The 19,383-nt window shown below is 43.8% G+C and overlaps 1 protein-coding gene across 2 annotated transcripts in view; it reads right to left on the bottom strand.

Annotated features, from left to right (window-relative positions):
- ADAMTS16 (ADAM metallopeptidase with thrombospondin type 1 motif 16) overlaps positions 1-19,383 on the bottom strand; it is a 1,002,496-nt gene that overhangs the window by 186,216 nt on the left and 796,897 nt on the right. For both annotated transcript variants that reach the window (XM_078687616.1, XM_078687617.1), the window contains one exon: positions 8,333-8,459. In XM_078687616.1, the coding sequence (XP_078543742.1) occupies positions 8,333-8,459 (127 nt within the window). The remainder of the gene's footprint in view (positions 1-8,332; positions 8,460-19,383) is intronic.

Below are 19,383 nucleotides of genomic sequence, written 5' to 3'. Positions count from 1 at the left end.
TCAATATGAAAAGTTATGATAAATACTGTAGGCCTGGTTTAGTGATTGCAAAAAGAATGTTTAAAAGGGAGCAGGCCTTTAATGTTGGATTGTTATTACATTGTGCTAAAGCCTTCAGACAGGCCTTTTCTTACATAGAGTCTCAAAGATTACTGCAGTAGGCAAGGGTTTTGGTGTTGGTTATCCTTCTGGAAAAACCCAGGGATAGATGATTGGCAGTTATAATCTTTAAGATCACCAATAGGAGGGTTTATATTTGTTTGCCAATTGTAATGCTGTACATATTTATGATTTTACAACTGTCTGCCTGATAGATGCTTTTTGAAAAACGTATGGTTAATAGGCATCAGGTGATTATTTATGGTGATAAGACAATTTTAAAGGCAATAGGCCTAATTGGTTCATTAGAAAATGAAATGGTATTCTGGATACAATAGTCTAATCTGTTTATCATAAGAATTTAAGACAATGGCATGTGCCTGACATATTTATTAAGAATTGTGTTGAGGTCTTAAGGCTCGATGATTATTACACTGTGTTAAAGTCCATGGACAGGTATTTTGTTACGAGAAATCGTAAAGCTTACCTAACTAGGCAACAGTTTTTGTGTTTGACAAACCCTGAAGGTAGAAGATTTGTGCTGCGATAATCCTAGCTTGTATTTCTTAAAACGGATTGAGGGCCTGATAGGTTTTATTGCCATTCTCCTGTAACCAAAACAATCAATTAAAAAAACATCTATATATACTTGAATACACACACAGACACTCTCCAAAATATATTGCACAGTGGCAGTCGCGCCACAGTGTAGTTATAGTTAGGACCAGGTTTCCATTGGAAATTAATTGTGTGGTTTGCTAATAACAAATCTTCTCAAATCTCTCCGATCATCCACTTCAGCTTCTTCCTGAAAAGCTTCAAGGTGATTTGTTAAGTGGGGGATATTGTAACTGGTCGCTTGGATGGTATTTTACCAATCCAAAGCTGCAATACTGTCCCTGGAGTGGTAAAAGGCTTTTGTCATTTTCCACCTTGGCATCGATGACACTAGCTAGTCCTATGCTTAAAGGTTTTGCTGTAAAAATGGCAAAAGGCTTTGTCATTTTCTAGCTCGATGTGGATGGCACTGTGCTAATCCTATGCTAAAAATTCTGCTAGAACAGACATTTGAGGTGAGCAAAATCAGAATGTCAGTGGAGTTATTAGGTGCTCCATAAAAGGAGCCATATATATTATCGTTTTAGTTAGGATTCCCAAGTATAGGAATTCAATCCTTGGAACTTCGTCACTAATAACTTTGCGCCTTTTTTGACATATCTCTACCAACTTTTGCAGAACTATTCCACTTTCTACATTGGTGGAGTATGCAAAAGTTCAGGGAGAGTAATGAAGGGGCTGCAAAGAAAAAAGGGGTTCCCAAAACGCGATTGGGCATCAATGCATTTCCCATAGACTTTGGACTCAGACGTAGCGCAAAAACAGCTCGACAAATTCCAAAGAAATTAAGCAGGATTACACATTATGGTGCACAGAGGATCCTTTTGGGTACTATGGGTCAGAAGGGTAAGTATTTTTTAAGTTATAAGACATTTTAACTTAGTTATATCTGTTGTTGCTGTACTTTCACGAAACGTCACTGAATTTCATGGTATTTTGTATAAGTACCGCGGAACAGTGATGGCAAGTCATTATGTGATTGGCTAATGACTACCTGTACAAAAGTTAAATGCAGCCATGTTGTTTTCAGCTTTTTTGGCTGTGTTTTGCCTTGCGCCTTCAGAAATAGGTAAATATTAGGTTATTTTTCTGCTACATATTACCACACATCTCCATACACATTCTTCCCGACTCAGTCGCCACACTTTTTATAACTTGCCACTCTACCATGCAGTGTATTTGGAGAAAAGACGTCATTTCAGATGTCATAAGTCTTATTATGACTGCTACAATTTCACATGCTATCTATCTATCTATATAAAAACGAATGTATGTCTGTCTGTCTGTTTGTCCTTTATGCATTACTACACCATTCATCCGATCGCCATGAAACTTTGGGAAGTTGTTGAGTACACTCCCGCGAAGGCTTCTGGCATACAGTTTTTTAAAATATCGGCCCCACAGGGCCCTCATAATCTTTCGAATACTGATAAACGTTTACAGTTTCCGGTGCGACGCGCTTTTGCAATGGCCATCAACACAGCACAAGGACAATCGCTGCAAGTGTGTGGACTAGATTTGGAGAATCCGTACTTCTCACATGGACAACTGTATATGGCTAGCTCACGCGTCGGAAAACCTTCTGATTTATTCGTGTACGCACCAGACGAAAAAAAAAATATCGTGTATCCACAAGCACTCGAATAAATAAAAAAATATTGTGTATCCACAAGCACTCGAATAAAGAAATAGAATTAAAACGACACTTTGAAATGTTTTCCATATTAAAATAGAATAAGTTTCAATAAAAATGGCACAATGTAAATTGAATGTTATCATAACAAGTTTCCTTGAATTTCCTTTCTTCTGAGATTGCAGCAACGCGCGACGGGTAAGCTAGTAAGTCATATAATACAAAAGGGTATATAACCAGTTCATGGAGAAACGGCGAGTTATAGTTAATGTAGTGTGGCGATTGATGTAAGAATGTGTACAGAGGTGCGCAATGTATAGTAAATTGAAGTTGGTGCATAATGATAAATGTAAGTTCTAACTAGTGGAGCGTAAATTAGAAATTTAAGTTAAAACTCTAACTTTAAAATTTCTCCAGCTTGTATAGTTTAAGTTGGGTTTGTATATAAAGAATAAATAAAGATTTCCTAGCTATAACTTTGTTTTAACCTTTGTTTTTTTCCTCAAATATATTATAACAATACACCACACAATTGCATTAGACACTATTGTTCAGAAGGTGTTTCCATTGAAAAGCAATTTTTGATTTGCCTATAACTTTTGATTTAGCTGATGGATTTGTATGAAACCTGACAATCTCCTTACTTATCCAGCTAAGTTCTGGCACACCATGCTTTGTGAAATTCCTCCCACAGAAAACAAAGTGAGGGTAAAAAAAAGGGTTTTCATTTTAGGCTACGATGGGAAATTGTGCTCACATCTACTCCTCAAACGCTCAATGGATTCACACCAAACTTGACAAAAACATAGATCTTTACTCAGTTTGTTCCCCTTTTTAGGTCTCGCCTAGCGATGCAGCGCATGCGCTGAAAGCCTTGGCAAGATCTATTACCGTTGGTTTTCTGGCGAAGGGGGACAGGAGACATGCACGCGTCGGACAGCAGGTGTGCACTCGCACAGTGTCTCTTCTCTGTGGATTTCAGGTTTCACTTTCGCGCGCTCCTACCGCACTTTCACTTTCACATGCTTGATTTCAGATTTCACTATGAGGGCACTGTCCTTTAATCTTGCCTTCGCCGCCTTTCAAATCACCAGAAGGACGCTTGTTGCTTTTTTGTCCCTGTCCAGTGTCCGTTTTGTCTGATTTCTGCCTACCTTTCTCTAGCTGCTCTTTCTCCATTTTATTATCTTTCCCCAATTCTCCCTCGAGCGTTCGTTGTTTTTCCCTCTGTGTGTCTGTTCCGCTCTCTTGGTTTCCGAGTGTGCTCACTACTTAAGGTGTGTGTGTGCAGCACCCCCAGTAGTGTTGTGACCCTGCTCTTCATAGACTGGTTGTAGGGCTATGTCATTGTATGGTGGGTGCGGCAACAGCACTGCCTAGGTGATAATCTTCACAGACTGAGTATACAGATTGGTCATTGCAGGTATGTCAGTGCCATGGTGGCACTATTGACAGAACCTTGGGCCCGTCCAGTGTCCGTTTTGTTTGATTTCTGCCTATGTTTCTCTAGCTGCTCTTTCTCCATTTTATTATCTTTCCCCAATTCTCCCTCAGGCGTTCGTTGTTTTTCCCTCTGTGTGTGTGTTCCGCTATCTTGGCTTCCGAGTGTGCTCGCTACTTAAGGTGTGTGCGTGCAGCTCCCCAGTAGTGTTGTGACCCTGCTTTTCAGAGACTGGTTGTAGGGCCATGTCATTGTATGGTGCGTGCAGAAACCGCACTGCCTAGGTGGTAATCTTCACAGACTGAGTATAGGTCATTGCAAGTATGTCAGTGCCATGGTGGCACTATTGAAAGAACCTTGGGCCAGGCCAGTGTGTGGCACGTGTAGGTACCACGGTACCTAGGGGGCACTTGCCATTGGCTGATTGTAGAGCCAGCTCAGTGTTTGGTGCATGCATGTATACATGCTGGGTTAGCAAGCAGAGAGAAGTTATGGGGGTGTGGTTCACGGAGTTAAAGCATAAGAATTACTGACTTTGTGAGAGGAAGGTACAATAGAAACTTTAAAGCATAAAGATTGAGTTTGGCTATAGGAAAATGAGGGTAATTCTGAACAGTGCAAACAACATTAATAACATTTTTGTGAATTTGATATGTGCAAGTCATAAAGAAATGAGGTGCAAATTAGAAAACATGAGAATTGTAGTGGAGAATTGAGAATTAATGTATGATTAAAATGCTTACTTTCAGTTATCCCTGACAAAGGGCCCTAGAGGCCTGAAATGCATTGGATTACAATAAACTGCTTTTTATGGATTTGGCTTCAATCCGTGTCCTTGAAGAGAGGTTCGGATGGCCCATCATGGACATGAGAAATTTGGGAAATGGCTTTTTTTGCATGTGGATTTAAACAGTGTCAAGCGCAAAAGCTGAAAATGAATACAGTTTAAAAGGAGCGAAACGAGAAATAAGTGACAAATTACAAAATGCCATTGCAAATGCAATTTAAAAGGCTGCGCCACAGGTTTGGGGCCTGAAGGTGTCCCATTATGATGTTGTTCGCATGCATGCAGGTACCACAGTGCCTAGGATGGCTCTCATCACAGGTTGAGTGTAGAGGTAGGTGAGTGTGTGGCGCATGCGGGTAGTGCAGTGCCTAGATACCACTCGTAACAGGCGGATGGTAGAGCCAGGTGAATGTGTGGCTCATGCAGGTATCACAGTGTCTAGGTGGCTCTCGTCACATGCAGATTGTAGAGCCAGGTCAGTGTGTGACCCATGCAGGTACCACAGCGCTTAGAATGCACACAGACTGGTTGTAGAGCCAGGACAATGTGTGGCACGTGCAAATATTGGAATACCTACATGCACTCTTCACAGGCTTATCGTCGAGCTTGGTCAATGCATGGCGCATGCAGGTACCTCAGTACTTAGGAGCCGCTCTTCCTAGACTGATTGACAAGCCGGATCAATGTATGGCACATGCAATTATCTTAGCACCTATGTGGGACTCATCACAGACTGATTGCAGAGCCTGGTCAGTTGCGACGCATGCAAGTACCACAGTGTCTAGGCATTACAAATTCACACTGGTACTGTAGAGCAGTCAGTGTTGGGTACAAGTGGTACTGGATTGCTGCTGTCTACTCTATGGAATTTGATATTCTAGGGGCTCAAAGGGATGCTGGGGAGACTGGGATTAGGAGTGATAAAGTGGTTGTTGAAATTTGTAGCAGAGCACGTTATTGTTATTGTTTCCCTTACCCCCACTACCTTTCTCTGTAATTGCTTGCCCGTCCTGCCTACCATGCCTAACCAAATCTGTTTCCCCATTTTTCATTCCATAATTGATTGCTTTGATGCTCCTACACAAGTGCGGGCATTTTTAAAGCATGTGCTAGTTGTTATTAAGCAATCCTTTGGCAGACCGTCAGTCCTATTTAGAAACGGCTGGCATGCTCAAGCGTATCTGAATGTAAGTTGAATGTGTCTTCTTTACTGCATTTTGCACTTTATTTAGTCTTTATGACTGAATGTGGAGTGTGTAGTGACTTACGGAGTGGCTACTGGGTTTCAGTGATTTTAGAGATTCTTAAACAAGTTTTTATTTGTGCTTGGTTTTACTGTTTGTTTTACATTGATTACTTGAGGCATCAATCTCTGTCCTGCTCTCCTGTACGCACTGCTGAGTGATCCTTTCTCAGACACGCGTCGCTATTTTTAACTCTTAGAATGCCCCCATTCTACAGCGGCCATTTTAAAGGTGTGCGCTCTAGCTGTTGGGAAGCAGTCCTTTGGCAGACTATCAGCCCTATTTACCAAGGTTTGCCAAAGTCAATAGGTCGCACCTCTGTGAAAGCTATTGGCTTTGCCAATGTCTTTTAGCCATATTGTATAGCAGCATTGCTAAAAGTTAGAAAACAAGCATTAAAAATGCAATAGGTCTCGCCTTTCATTAAGTTAAAGCCATTTACTTTGCTTTACAATACCATTAGCAAAGCAAATGGCTTTAACTTAATCAACGGCAAGACCTATTGTATTTTCAATGCTTGTTTGGTTTGGTGTAAATCCATTCAGCATTTTATTTTTAGACGTAAGTTCTTAAAAACTTTCCAGAGTGGGCTTCAAATGGTTAATGCTTTTGTTTATCTTTATCATTTGGAATTTACTAATAATTCATGAATTCAACAATTTAAAAAAAAAAAACGGGCTATGGTTGGGTGAGGGAGCCTTTTACGCCCATTAACCCCATTGGTTCAGCGGACCAGAGCTGGATCCATGGGTCTGTGAGATCTGATTGACTGCTGTAAGAGAAAGGTTTCTGTAATGGAAGCCATTTAGGAATACAGGGTATGGTCATGTGCCCTGAAAAAAGAAAAGGCCAAATAAGGGGCAGGGAAGAAGATTACATTTTACAACATAGCTGAAGTAATATACCAGTTGAGTAAAAAGTTTTTTTGAGCCTACATGTCACAGTTCAGAAATCTTTTGTTGGTAACTTTTTATTTTGACACTGTGCATTTGTATCGGATCATAATAAAGGCATGGTTATCTCATACACTATTAGTATATATTTTTCCAGTACTAATAACAGAAAACATTTAGGAAACCAATAGGGACAGAGGAAGGGAGAGGAAAGTGAATAGTCTATGTTCATTTATAATAAACTCAACCTGTATATCAAGGAACTTTCCATGACAGCAAGAAGACAGAACATGTCACCTTTTTAGTTTAATTGTCTCAAATGAAGAAAGTCTGCATTTACATCAACCAAACTTCTAGTTTAGGTATATTCCTTAATTTGTACATGTTATATTTGAAGACTATGTTTTTGGGAATGAGTAGAGTACTTCCAGATGAATCTTGTTTAATGATAAAAATACAGCATTTTTCTTGGTTTCTGTATTAAGTTTAGTCTATCAAAGACATCACTCCAAAAACTTGCTATACCATGACATATAACATTTACTTGGAGGTTTGCAAATCATTTGATTCTGAATCTGTGTAAAAGGCAGAACACCAGTTTAATCTAAAATGAAGTCATTGTCAAACATATAGGAATTGTTGCTCACTAGCAGATGAAAAATTTAATGTTAGTATAATTTTCTAATTCTATCTAAAATGTGTTTCTAAACTACACATAGTCTTGTGCAGAATACATTTTGCTATTGCCTTCGGTTGTGGAGAATAATAGAACTCACGTCAACCATGGTTAATTATCCCGGGCTACATTACAACACTTTCTTTTTTTTGCTCTGTACCACTACAGCTAGGGTCCAGCTATATATCATTCAGCCATGATCCAGCTTCAGAGTTAAAAGTCTAGCCCAAACTTTTAGCACATGGCCAAGAATGTTTTGGATCTATGGGTCCTTTTTTGTAAAATAATGCATGAGACAATGGGTGATGGACTGCAATGCAGCCCGTAATGACTATTAGGGGCTGTGATTAATTCAAAAATTCCACCAACAACTTTTTAGATAAGAGATGCTGACCAGGCAGGAGGTGAATGTCGAGACTTGGGTCACAAGCTCGCTGTGCCATAAGAGTCCTGCCTTCATTAATGAGGCACACAAGTCATAAACCAATCTGGGGTTGCTTCTGTGCAGTTTGCACTGCCTGTTTTTAATATGGTTTAGTCTGGACTGGGATGGCACAGGGGAGATGTATGCGTCCGAGAGTGGTTACCAATCGCTGAGATTAATTCAAATTTACCCCCCCCCATCACTTTCATTACCCTCCAAATACTAATGCATATTGCATCAGGTTTTAATTATGTCAGGGTCCAAAGAGGCCTTTCATTGTTCTGAAACCAATACAATCAATTAATGTTAGTGAGTCATTATGAGCTGAGTAATGATCACATCGAGCATAGAATCCAGAAACGACTCAATTACTACAGTGTAGTTTATTGTGGTAAAACAGAAATAAAAGGATAAAACACAACACTGTTGCCTTAATAATATTTTTTTGCCAGTTTAAATGAAAACGTACTCATTATGAGAGCGAAGTTAGGACATTTGTAACATGATGTCTTCTTACCTGGGAGGACAGGCCTGCAGATTGCATGGGACGAGGCCGGTGACTGGTCTTGTTTTCAGATTGCATAAAGATGTATTCACTTGAACCCGCAAGTCTTTGTAGCAGGCCTCTTTTGTGTTCATGTTTCCTAAATGATTGAAAAAGCAATGATGAGTTATAACTGCAAAGATCGTCCTTTGCCATGCTGAAAATAAAGCAGATAAACCTACATACAACGTACTCACTCTTTAGTCGCAGTGACGAAAGTAATTTTAAAAGCAAAGTTCCACTACTCGCAATGATTCATTTTCGTTTTTGAAACATGCACGTTTTACAACATGATAACTGTTCACATAGGAAATAATATCTGGATGTGTGCACATACATGGAAGACGCATGGAAGTTTCCTTATACAATACAAATGTTATTTCTCATCTCTACAACTGTGATCTCTGTCTCCCATTCGTAGCCCCTCTTCTACCTCTTCTTGTCATACGGCCGTTGGGGAATTTGTTGACATGGTTATGTTAGCATGAGCTCTGCTGCTATGATGCTGCTTTTGCGCATGTTACTACATGACTTTATTATGCAAGACTCGTTGCCTTTCACATGAGAACTGTCTGCTTTCTGCGTTCTCTGTCTGTTCCTGGAGTTTAGTCTGAAAACGGAGTGCAAGGACGATAAACAATGCCCCTTGTTATTCTGTTCTGGTCAGTCCCTAGCACTTAGACGCAAACATGCTACACAGCTGCAGCTGCTGGAAACCCGTGCTTTATTATTATGAGGTTGCATGTTGGTTTAACACACACTTGGAGAGGGACCTTTCCAGGGAGAAGAGCTTTGCTGTTCCTATGATGGAAAAACTGCAATCTAGGTACTAAGGTATGGGGTCTGCTGACAAAGCTCAGAGATCTTCTTTTTCATAAAAAACTTCTTTCCAAGCGGAGGGTGGGTAGGCCTTATAGTCCTTTATCTTCTGTCTGTATACGATGACATCCCCTTTCATAGTCTAGGGACTTGCTATAATGCTGTTTTAGATTTATGCGTTTTGCTGCTGGTAGTTGCTTGTATACTGCATTATAGAGCTCTATATTTAAAATAAACATGTTGAACTATAACAGTGACTCTGTTTATTCTTATTGTGGACAAGTACGAGTGAGTGAGCAAAAGCGTACTTCTTGTTACCGCGATTCTGAGAGAGAGTCGGGAGTGTTGTGTTCTGGGTTGTCTAATCATTTGTAGCTTCGTGATTATGTAGGAGAACGAATAAGACACTATATCTAGTCGGTTCTGGGATTTTGGGTACTGAGGCGGTAGGAAGGCTTAGCCCCTACACACGAGATCCTGTTTTCCTGCACATAGTTCTGTGTGTGTGCAGAATCCCTGCAGCACTCTCTATCCTTTAATCTTATTTGTTTCTCTTCTAAATCCTGCCTTCTTGCTTGGTGAGGATAGGGCCATGTGGATGAATTAGATTTAATCCGGTGGAAGACATGCACAATGGAAGAAACAACTGTGTTACCAGAGTACCATGAGATGCTAAGACTCTGGAGGAGAAGCTTCTTATGGTGATACATGGGATTCATCAAATGACTGTCACAAACATTTGTGCATGTTTCATTTGACTTAGCCTCACTCTGCATTACCAGATTGGGAGGAAAATACATTTTAATACGTTATATGAGCTTTGTGACCACTCTGGTAATTGCTTGCTCTTCAAATGTGTGCTAGTACCTTCTGTTTGACAGGTTTGTATTTTGGAAGACCCTTTATGCAAATCTTCTTTGTAGATTGGTATAGAATATCTGATCAGTTCACAGCACGGGTGCTGAGACATCTCTCACGTCAGGCATATTATACTTGTACTGTGTGATATGCAAATACTATTAAAAACAATCTGTCGGTTCCACACCCACATTCCTTTCACACCCCTGAGGCACTTCCATAGCACAGAATGTGCTGCAGGTGTGTATGGATCCTATTTAGTAATACTGATTGGCTTGTGTATATGTTGAACCCTCAAAGTCTACAGTGGGTCCTCTCCCATTTCATCAGATGTGGTCCATTGCGACTGAGGGAAATGTTTTGTCTGTTTACCCGCAACATACCATTGATCCAGGAACTCACTCACTGTGCACCATCTAGGTGGTGGTGCCTGATTAGAATGAACCCTAGAGGGCTCACACTGGGAAGGGGCACAAGCAGTGCCAGTGACCTCTAAGGCGTTCGTTGCTGGAGGGGGTGAAAGCGTGAAGTTAAGGCGTCCAGATATATTTAGCAGCCGTTGGCCTTTTTGATGCAGAATCAAACACATCAATCTATACAGAAAGAAAACTCACCTGAATGCAGTCCCTATGTTGATTTGAAAATGTTCCTACCATACAGGGAGAATGGTACAAAGGAATTATACTTTATCAACTGTTTAATTGCGTTCTTATACATCTACAAAACAGATTTTAGAATGATTCAATAAACATAGTAAGAAAGACCACAGTGTTAGCTAAAATGTGGTGACATCAATAATGTTAATAAATTTTAAGCTATGATAGTGAAGCTCTTCTAAACCTGTCTCTCTCAAGTGGATACTGTGTTTAGGGTATGCAGTCTAAAACTTTGGGGCATATTCTCACGGAACTATCTCCGCGTTATTGGCACTTTATCGCAGCCAAAGTTGTGATAAAACTAACGCCCCATTCACAAGCTGTTGATAACAGCCCATATCACCAGTTTACATGCGATAGCAGAAGCAAAAAACATGTCCACAGATAAACCCACAGATGAACCCGGCAACTATCGCTAATGAGATGCAGAGTAGGCGTTGTGGTGCAAAAAGCTGCAACACCACCACTCTGCAACATTCTCAACAACCAGCCAGATCGGCGATAAGATCACAAAACATGCAATAAGGTGCGTTAGCAGCAGGAAAGTAACGCCTGCTCTGACCTGGTGTAAAGTCGGATGACAGCCTGCACCACAAAAGGGAGCCCAGCCCAGAGCTACACCTGAAGGGCAACAGATGCCATGGAGCCACTGATCATGCAGCCCGGAGACCCAAGAGGGCAACAACACCCACCGCCACCACCCTAGGACCACACCCCACCCACCCGGACCCTCACCGCCCCCGCCCCGGACTAACACTGAGGCAGCGCAGACAAAGACAGTAGACCTTCAAAAACTCTCCAACCTCACAGACCCAACACCAATGAATGTCATTGCCCACCACAGGCCCAAAAGGACAACCATCCTCCGCATCCTGAACGTCATTGCCCACAAGCTGACAGTACCAACACAGTGGACAACCATCATCCCAGCTCAGACAAAGCTGCTGGCCGTGCTGCACTTGTTGGCCTCTGGTTCCTACCAATTAACAACTGCCAGAGTCGGAGGAGTCTCACAGTCAACTCAATCCAAGTTCTTCACAACGGTCGGGGATGACATCATCAGCTTGGTACCCCATTACATATACTTCCCCCACACTGCGCAGGCACAGCCGGAGACCAAGCAAGGCTTCTGTGCCTTAGTTGGCTTCCTGCATGTTTTGGGGGCATTGACTGCACACATGTCCTACTGGAGCCCCCTGGCAACACTGCACACAATTACCGCAACAGAAAGCACATGCATTCTATCAATGTGCAGGCAATGGCGGTCCCACGGGAAATCTCCACCAACGTCAATGACAACCACCCAGACAGTGTGCATGGTTCCTACATCTCCCGACAGTCCATCAGCAACCAGCGCTACCAGGATGGCACCTAAGGAAATGCACTGCTCGTTGGCAAGTACCAAATGAACACAACACACACCACTGGGAATGCACACGTTACTAACTCACATACAACATGACAAACAACAAGCCCACCTACCAGACACAACAGCACAACTTAATGTGGGAACCTGGGCCAGCCATGCACAGAAGCCATCAACGGCATGGCACCTCAGCCATACAACAGCTGAATGTGGGAGAGGTGGGAACAAGGCATGTGCGAAGGAGGCAAGTGACCAATGAATGAGAAGGTACACAATGCCAAGTGTGGCGTGGATGTGCTGGCCAGACTGCAGTATGCAGACCACACACCTATCCATGTCGACGTACAGCGCTGGTGTATGGAGTGTAGTGGACAGTGGATGCAATCATGTCACCCCAGCCACTGGGGAAGATCACGGAAACATAGCTTTTTACGTCCCCCCCGTAAGCGTGAGCGGATTGCGCTGGCCCGGAGTACGCCAGGCCAGCGTAGGGGTGTGAATAAAAAGCACGTAGCTCTGGCCGTGGTCCTCTTCCGGAATGCCCAATGTCTCTGCCAGGGTGGCGCCCCGCAGCCCGCCGCGGCCCCGACGCCATCACCGTGAGCAGTGTTGCCTGCAATCCTGTGCTCCTGCTGCACCCCAGGCTGCTGGTTCCCAAACCCAACTTGCCTGCCCCAGCGCACCCAGGCCTCACTGCTCACCTGCCGACACCGGCGTGTGTCGAAGAGGGCCCACCACGTGCCGGTGCAAGCTCCAAGCCCGAGGCACGCAAATCTGGTAACCTGCCATGACCATCACGGCCTCCGCGAGCAAGGCCTGCAGTGCTCATTTCTGATTGACATATTCTACCAGCATACACTGCGGACTAGAAGGCCACACATTTGGAGTCTTGATTACACTATGCGGGGAACATTATTTATAGTAGATTTTATGTCACTATACTCCCTTCGATGTGGTACCACCAAGTATGTGCACAGCATTACAACCACACGTGTCTGTGGGCCCACGCAGACTACTGCCCTTGGCCTACGCTGCGCTCGAGTAGGTTACACAATTTGAACTGAGCATCAATTTTTGAATGGCAGAGTACATATCATTGCATGCAAGGTGAGGTGTAAGAGGATGATGCGTTGCAGTCAAGAGGGGAAAAGGATCATCATTACAGAGGTGATCGAACACTACTGACAACTGCCCTGATGTCACTAACTCAGTGCATCGGAGCCAACAACACTTGGCTGTGGGCCACTGCTGAGCGCTGCCTCCGGCCTACACTACGGTCGAGTGGGTCACACAGTTGGAACTGAGTCTTGATTTAGCAATGGCCAAGTTCATAACATTGTACCGGCATCATCGCAGACTGCATCCCCTCTCAGCCCCGGTGTCACTAAGTCTGTTCATCGTCATTCATGGACACTCTCTATTTGAACTTTGGTGGCAGCTGAGTCTATGGGCTGGAGGTTGTCATTATCCTCATGTAGCTGATACCTAAATGGTGGTGAAAACAAGGCTACAGCATTCCACTCCTCCATTTGCTGCTTACGGACGGCTTCTGCCCTCTGCATCATACCATGGTGGACACCCTCTACTGTCCCCCACAGCCCTCCGCCACATTCCCCATGGACATCGACGAGGATCTGTTCAGTCAGCATGGTCCTGCCTCAGTGCACCGCAAGGCACCGTCCTGTGGTGGGGTGCCTGTGCTGGCCGCTGTGCATCCGAGGGCACTAACTCTGTGCAGCTCAAGTCATGGACCCTCTCTTCTGAAACATTGGATGGCCTCTGAGACGATGGCCTTGGGTCATCAACGCCATGTGTTTGCGGCCCTGTGCTGTCCGCTGCTTCCGGCCTCAACTGCGGTCCACTAAGTCGCACACATCAAATCGAGTCCTGACCGGCCCGGACGTCGCATCACTGCAGGAGGCACATGCCACCACCGCCAGGACCACCTCCAAACGCCATCTGCCAGTGTTGAAATGGTCGTACTGGCAGACTGACAGAGTTGCTCACACCTGTCGTGGATGTCATCATCTGCCTGATCCCTGCTCAGCACTCCAGGTGCCACTAACTCAGTGCACCACGAATCATCGTCAATTTCTGTTTTGGTTATGTGCTGTGGAGAGCTCACGCAGCAATGTCACCTCAGGCAGTATGGGAGACCTGGGACGATGATGAGGAAGATGATGCAGGTGTAACACCCCACACTGCAGCTGCATCAGGAATGTCCCGAAGGGACCCACTCCTAGACATTTTCTGCACGAGCGCGCTCCGCTCTAGTGCCCCATCCTCAGTACACTGCAACTCACGCACACTTCTATTTGCTCATTGGGTGACCTGTGTACTTGCTCCGGCTACCTCCATGATGCTCCGCAGTTGTGTCTGTAATGCTGGTGTTTTCGGTTTCCGCATTCATAGTGTTCACTGTTGTATTTGTTGCCAGCACCAACAACTTGCTGAGGGCTGGCTTGCTCTCACCCCACACACATCCAGCACTGGCGTCACTGTACATGTGACCCTGCCAATAAAGGGAATGGGCGCACGTGCCCGTAGCCAGTTCGACGAACTATCTGCTTGTGTCTGTGTGGTCATGAGGTGTGCATGAGGGCCCCTGGCCCAACAACATTACATTGTGCTGTGTACAGCGGACGCAAACCATGTCATCGCAGGCAGCGGGTTAGAGCTTAGAGATATAGCTTTGTCGTCAGCCACTCAATACGTAAGAGGGGTGTACTGGGTTGTCGTACAGAGTCCCAGTGTTGGTGTGTGAATGGTATTTCCGGGGTTCTGGGCGTGGTTCAGTACTGGAAATGAGCAAATTAATGTGTCTCTGTCATAGTGTGGGTCTCCTTTGTGGGTTGTAGGTGGTTCCTGATGGGACTTAGACACCCCATATGTGAGTTTGGCTTCCATAAGCTCTGACCCAACCTGCACCTGTTCAGACACCTCCTTTTGGCATTCTGAAACCTGGTAGTGGAATGAGATGTGTGCCTCGGTGACGTGTTGGGAGCTGGCGGGTGCTTCCTGCTGTGTGGTCTGTGCAGGGCTGGGGTCTTCCCTATGTAGCTTGGCTTCCCTGCTCCTGGGGGTGGGTTGTCTGAGATGTCCATGATCCGTTGTAGGGTGTCGGTGTCGAAGGTGTGGTGGTCGTCTCCTGCATCACTGATGGGTTGTCTGGTCTGCCCTGCTGGAGGTGTTGTTTGTCCCTCTGGAATGTGAAGGGGAGATGCATGTTGACATTGTGTTGACATTTATGTTCGCTCATTGTTCTTGTTGACATGCAGACTGTGTGACAATGTACATTGTGACTGTTTGGGCGGTGCGGGCATTTTGATGGGGGACAGTGGACATTTGGACTACGTGACGGATGTGAGGTTGTACACGTACATATGCATCTCACAGTTTCCTGCTCTGTTCAACGTGATTGGCCTGTTTCTGTGCATGAGCGGACCCAGTTGTGTCCCCTGTTCTGCAGTGTCGGTGTTGCACTTTTCGGTGTTGCACTTTGTACCACATTGTCGCGGGATGTGCTGTGATTGCTATGTGTGTGCTGCAGTGTGCCACGGGGCTCAGGGACATGATCCTGGGTCATTGTGAGTGTGCAGTGTGCTACAAATCGTTGTGCATGTGTGCCATTGTGCCCATCTGCCCCTGTCCCCTGAGTCTCTGGTCGTTACTCACCATGTTGATCTTCTGTCAGGTCCTATCGAGCTGTGTCCGGACTCCCAACTCTTTGCACTGTTTCCACACTGATGACTGTGGCCACCATTTTCTCCAGCTCCTCCTGTGGAGCAGAATGCCCACCTCCTGTTGCCGTTGCTGCCTTCCTGTTGGCAGCGGTTTGTGCTTGATTTGGTTTTCACATCATGCCAGCTCCTCTTGGCCTCCTCCATTGGCCTCCTCGGCACTCCGACTGCATTCACGGTAGTCCAATTGTGGGTTAGTTGATGGTAGTGTTGGGTCACCTCGGTGACGCTGATCTGGTTTTCCTGAGGACTGCACCCTGTCTTCCTCTCCCTCTTCTCCTTGACCTTCCCCAAGCCCGTTGTTCCTTGCTGGTGGTCTGTGGGGCTTGTGGGGTTTGCATTTCGCCTCTGCGTCTGCACTCGGCCGGGATGCATCCATGTTGCTACACAGTTTGAGTTGTTTTTGGTGTGTTTTCCTGGATGATTTTATAGTGCATTTTCCTGCCAGACACATGGGATTTGCAGGCCTGCCGCTGCTTTTCGCTGCTTTTTGTGTCACGATTGGCCTCATCGCAACTTTTTATGCAGTTTCGCATTTTTGAGACTTCGCATTGACATTAACATGGACATTTGACGAGTTGTCGGGGGCCTATCGCATGGTGCCTCCATGTTTTTAACACAGTGTTATTTTCCCGCGATAGACTGCGATGTTGAAAGTTGCGTTAAATTAATTTTGCAATGGTTATCACACGTTCTTGAGAATCTCCCCCTCATATTCTAAATGAATGAACTACAGAGTTCCAAATGAGAATGCTAAGTAGACGCTGTGCTCACTGAACTCTAGCTAAAGGGATTAAATCTCTCCAAAATGTTTTTCCTCTCAAAGCTGTTCCTCTAATCAAGAGGTTGGCATAGTAGTGTGTTTTCACTCACAGATCTTTACAGCATGGGCAGTATGTTCTCTACTCCCCAAGATGGATGGAAAGGATTAGCAGTGGCAGTGCCAACAAACGATAGTGGTTTATAATCCATTTTAGTCTATGTAATTTAATGGCAATCAGAGAGTTTCTAAAACATTATTACATTTCTTCATTCTAAATCCATCTTTTCTTTCAAAGTCTAATCTTTTGACCCTGTTTAAGACATTCAGCATTTTTGCACTAGAAAAGCATGACACAATGAACGTTTTAAACTTGCTTCTAACAGTCGTTGTGAGTATAAATCATTCTCAAACCTCAGACCAATTAATGTAATTCTTAATAGGAAATACTCTGGTAGCTCCCTACAGTACTACTGGAATAAGAGCTTTGCTTTGTCTGTTTTCGATCTTTGGGTGTTTTCCCAAACGGAGGCCTCCCATAGGTGGAAAGGAGATGACACAAATGCCTCAATCATAAATAGAGTGCCCTTAAGGTAAGAACATTTTTAAATCACTGTTTTGGTCGCTCTTAATTAAAAATTGAGAAATTGTTTGATCTCTGGAATATGGCGGTATGTCCAGCTGATGTACACTATCCCAGTTGTGAAAGTCCTTCTGCCTGAGATGTAGGCTTGATTCGTAGCGAGAGGACCTCCAAAGCCAGAGGCAGAAGGGGTATTATGCTATTTCACTTACAAAGGGTGTAATGTTACAAACATTTCCTTCATATATGAAACGTCTGAAGGTGATCAGTTATGTATGTTTATTTAATCAGAAAGGTGCACTGTCATGAAAGCTCAACGTGACCAAGCCATGCGACCTCTATCCAAGTTTTTGCCGAGGTTGAACAGAAGGCTGCGTGTGGTGTATTATGGCTTAGAAGGTGTGAAAATCTTAGCTGGCAGCCCGTAAAACATTGATTCAGAAAGATGCCCAGTTCACTAAATGATTCTACCATAGCACCCAGCGCAAGCAATGAAAATGCGCCGTATTACCATGAATGTGGTGTCCTAGGGCAGCCGCAAAGTCATGCTGCCCCAAGTGCATTCCTGTGAAAAAACGAACCACTGCCTTGAAGCCGCTCCGTGTTTTTACAGTGCAGGCGGCAACAGCCTGCACTTTGAAGGGAGATTAGAGATTCCCTTGCAGGCGGCTGCAGTCACAGATTGCACCTGCCTGCAAGGGGATGTCTGGGGGGGGGGGGGGAGTCCATGGGCCCCCCTTTGTCCCCTCCTGAGGCCTGTTCTCAGGGGGGTGATAAAGTAATAAAATTGACCTTATTGGATGTTATGAGCCACCATCAGGATCATTTTGATTGAATAAAATATATAATTTTAATCTCTATTAGAAACACATCTACTCTTTCTTAATCTTGATCCAAACTGGTCACATTAAGCAACTGGAAATAGCCTTAAATGCATGAATGATGTGAAATTAATTTGTTCACAACTTGCTTCTTGTAGCTGACTGAGTGAGATGGCGAGAAAGCATGTAATATGTGCCTCAAAGTGGCAGACTCATGATTGGACCATACCATTATGTTGTTTATCCCATGTTCCACACCAATCACAACTTGAACATCTCTCCTCTGTATATCGAAACAAATAGGGCTCTATTTATTTATTTATTTATGAAGTAGTTTGCAATGTCTCCTTTAAAAACACACCTTAATTGACCTAGTAAGAATTGTATATGTAATAAAAGGGCATTCCCCAAAATACATTTCTGACATACGTATACATCATGGTCACTTGCCACAAATTTCAAGGCATATGTCCTAGATATATTCGTGTCAGGTCAGTGCAATTTTCAAACAAGTGCCTGGTAACCAGGGTCAAGGATGAGGGAGTTATACCCTTTTACCACAAAAAAGTTCTTAATTGTACATTTTAACTGTCACTATTTTTTAGTGTATTGAATTAGATCAGTGTTTTCATCATCTACTGTTCAATAATCTCAAATCAAGGATTTCACATTCTTTTACCCTTTCACTCCTGCACCAACTCGTACCTCGCATAGCACTCTGGGATATGCCAGTGGCTGTGTACTCTGTAGAGTTCCACTTTACTGCAGATTCCTAATTGACATTACAGATGTCTTACCACATCAGCGTTTCCCTTCACAAATTCTTTGACAGGACTTTTTAAACTACTTCAAGACTAGTGGAACCCTACTTGACCTGTGGGGCAGATTTCCTATTACTGTGCATTTAGTTTCAGATTACAGCACCGTGAGAAGGAGCTGTGGTTTCTATTCTGTAAAAGCTTCTTTTATGTACAGTAAAAACCCCGAGACAGTAAAGGTGTGTTTTTGACTGTCCAGCCTCCCTTATTTATTCAATTTGAAGTGAAATAACTCAGTTGGGTGAGTCTGAGAGTCCATGCTGGGCAAGGTAATTGAAATGGTCCACATATTAGCCATTGCCATGGGTCAAAGGTTGCAAGAGCGCGGTTTGGAAGCATCCTAAAATAGCTTTTTGTACTTAATGAAAGAACAATATTTAGAAACAAGAGGTAGACGAAGCAAGTACATCTCAATAAAACAATTTTAAATCGCTTTATTTTACAACAATTGTCCCACCAATTATTCTGTACAGCTTTTTTCAGTATGCCTATATCCAGGGAGAAGCAGCATAATAAGTATTGCTGTGCATGAATGTGCCAATAGCTTTACGTTCAATATTTTTCAGAATCATCTTTTTCAGCCTGTTCACCTCGAATTTTTGT

The sequence above is a fragment of the Lissotriton helveticus genome, chromosome 4_1, assembly GCF_964261635.1.
Source record: "Lissotriton helveticus chromosome 4_1, aLisHel1.1, whole genome shotgun sequence".
Taxonomy (NCBI): domain Eukaryota; kingdom Metazoa; phylum Chordata; class Amphibia; order Caudata; family Salamandridae; genus Lissotriton; species Lissotriton helveticus.
This window is presented reverse-complemented; position numbering and strand designations above follow the sequence as displayed.